This window comes from Guyanagaster necrorhizus (genome assembly GCF_019112545.1).
Source record: "Guyanagaster necrorhizus MCA 3950 unplaced genomic scaffold BT62scaffold_156, whole genome shotgun sequence".
NCBI lineage: Eukaryota > Fungi > Basidiomycota > Agaricomycetes > Agaricales > Physalacriaceae > Guyanagaster > Guyanagaster necrorhizus.
The window spans coordinates 1-1,477 of NW_025065035.1; the positions used below are offsets into that span (position 1 = coordinate 1).

The window sequence follows — 1,477 nt, forward strand, 5'->3', positions numbered from 1 at the left end:
AGGACCTTGTCGTTGCCGTTAACCGGGCGACCCCTTACTTGGTGCGTGCTTACTTCCTACTTATTAGCTCGTTCATGCCTACTTTGCCTTTCTAGGCCACATATCATGCCGGCCTCATGCATTTCGACCTGCGTGACTCCAACTACGGCGTGTCCTTCCGTCTAGAGCTTGACAAGCTCGTTCAGCGTATTCCTACCCATCTCCAATGCAAGGAGTGGAAAGCTTGGGCACTTACGGAGGTGGAGCGTAAGAATTCCTTGGTATGTCCCCTTATTTCCCAGCCTGCTTCGCTCGCTCATGTTTCCCTCATGCTAGTGGGACTACGACGCTTCTCTTCTTCTGCCTGGAGAGCCGGGTTATAAGGATGGGAATCCATCCTCCGTTCCCCACCGGCTCCTGCTCCCTTCACGCGCTATCTCTGCCCCCCCTGCTCCAGTGGTCATTGGCCCTACTGCCTTAGTCCCCAAGGTCGTGGAACCCGAGGCTAGCTCATCTGGGGGAGTTCTGATCTTTGTTGCTCTTCTGTGTCTCTGTTAGCTCATACTATTGCCCTACTTGTAGAGTCCCCCGGCCGACACCTATTAGGACCCCCCAGGTTTCACGAGAACCTAGTGAGTTGCGCTCTGTCTCTCTCCTTCTTACTGTAGCTCCTTTCCTTTTTCTAGGTTTCCCTCCTGTCACTAAAAATACTGTCTCTGTGGTTCTTCCAGCTGTCAGTTCTGGCTCGGTAGGTTGTTCCTTTTCGTATCCGGATTTTCACCTTCTCATCATCTTTGCCTTTGCAGAGGGCCACAGTGGTTCGTAAACGTCAGCGGGAGACAGGAATTCTGGCTCCTGTAAGTCAATCTTCCTTATTCCTCTTTGCCTGTGCTCATTCCTTCTTTCTTCTCCTAGACTGTACCTACCCCTGCCTCTAAGAGGGCCAAGCCTATCCCGTACGTTGTTTATATTGCCTTCAGCCATATTGCCTTCATCTTCCATTTTCCTTTAGTGCGGCTAGCTCGTCTCGGTCTTGCGCGCCGCCTTTGGTACCTCTTTCCTCAGTTTCCCAGACCACCTTCCAGTGGAAGCCAATTCCTGGCTCTCTCGAATTCCCTGTCCCGTCCGGTGTGTTCTTTCGTTCCTTCTCTATGGTTTTTCCTTATTCCCTCGTTGATATTGTCTTCCAGCTCCACCCATTGATCACGATACCAGTACTCCTTCTGCTGTGGAGAGCGATAGGCCTGCTGGCTCTTTTCCATGCTCAGTCGGTACCCCTGATCCTGCTAGTGAGGGTCCTGAGGGTGCTCCCATGGATGCTGTTCCTTCGGCTCTGGACAGCCCGTTATCTCCCTCTCCTCGTGCGTATCATCCCCTCACCGGTGAGCCTCTCCCTGGTATCACTTATCTTGCCTTTCCAGTCCCTCCCAAACCTGCTTCTCCTCCTCCTACACGTGCATCTTCCCGACGCAAAGGGGTGACAGTTCTGGTGGCCTCT

The 1,477-nt window shown here is 52.9% G+C and overlaps 1 protein-coding gene across 1 annotated transcript; it reads left to right on the forward strand.

Annotated features, from left to right (window-relative positions):
* Nucleotides 1-116: 116 nt before the first annotated feature.
* Nucleotides 117-1,462, forward strand: BT62DRAFT_1014484 (uncharacterized protein; the record flags this gene model as incomplete). Its single annotated transcript, XM_043178223.1, has 8 exons — nucleotides 117-260; nucleotides 316-524; nucleotides 562-611; nucleotides 666-727; nucleotides 786-836; nucleotides 895-935; nucleotides 992-1,107; nucleotides 1,170-1,462. Coding segments are annotated over 8 exons (966 nt in total), but the record flags the coding sequence as incomplete, so codon positions are not given.
* Between the last annotated feature and the right edge of the window lie 15 nt (nucleotides 1,463-1,477).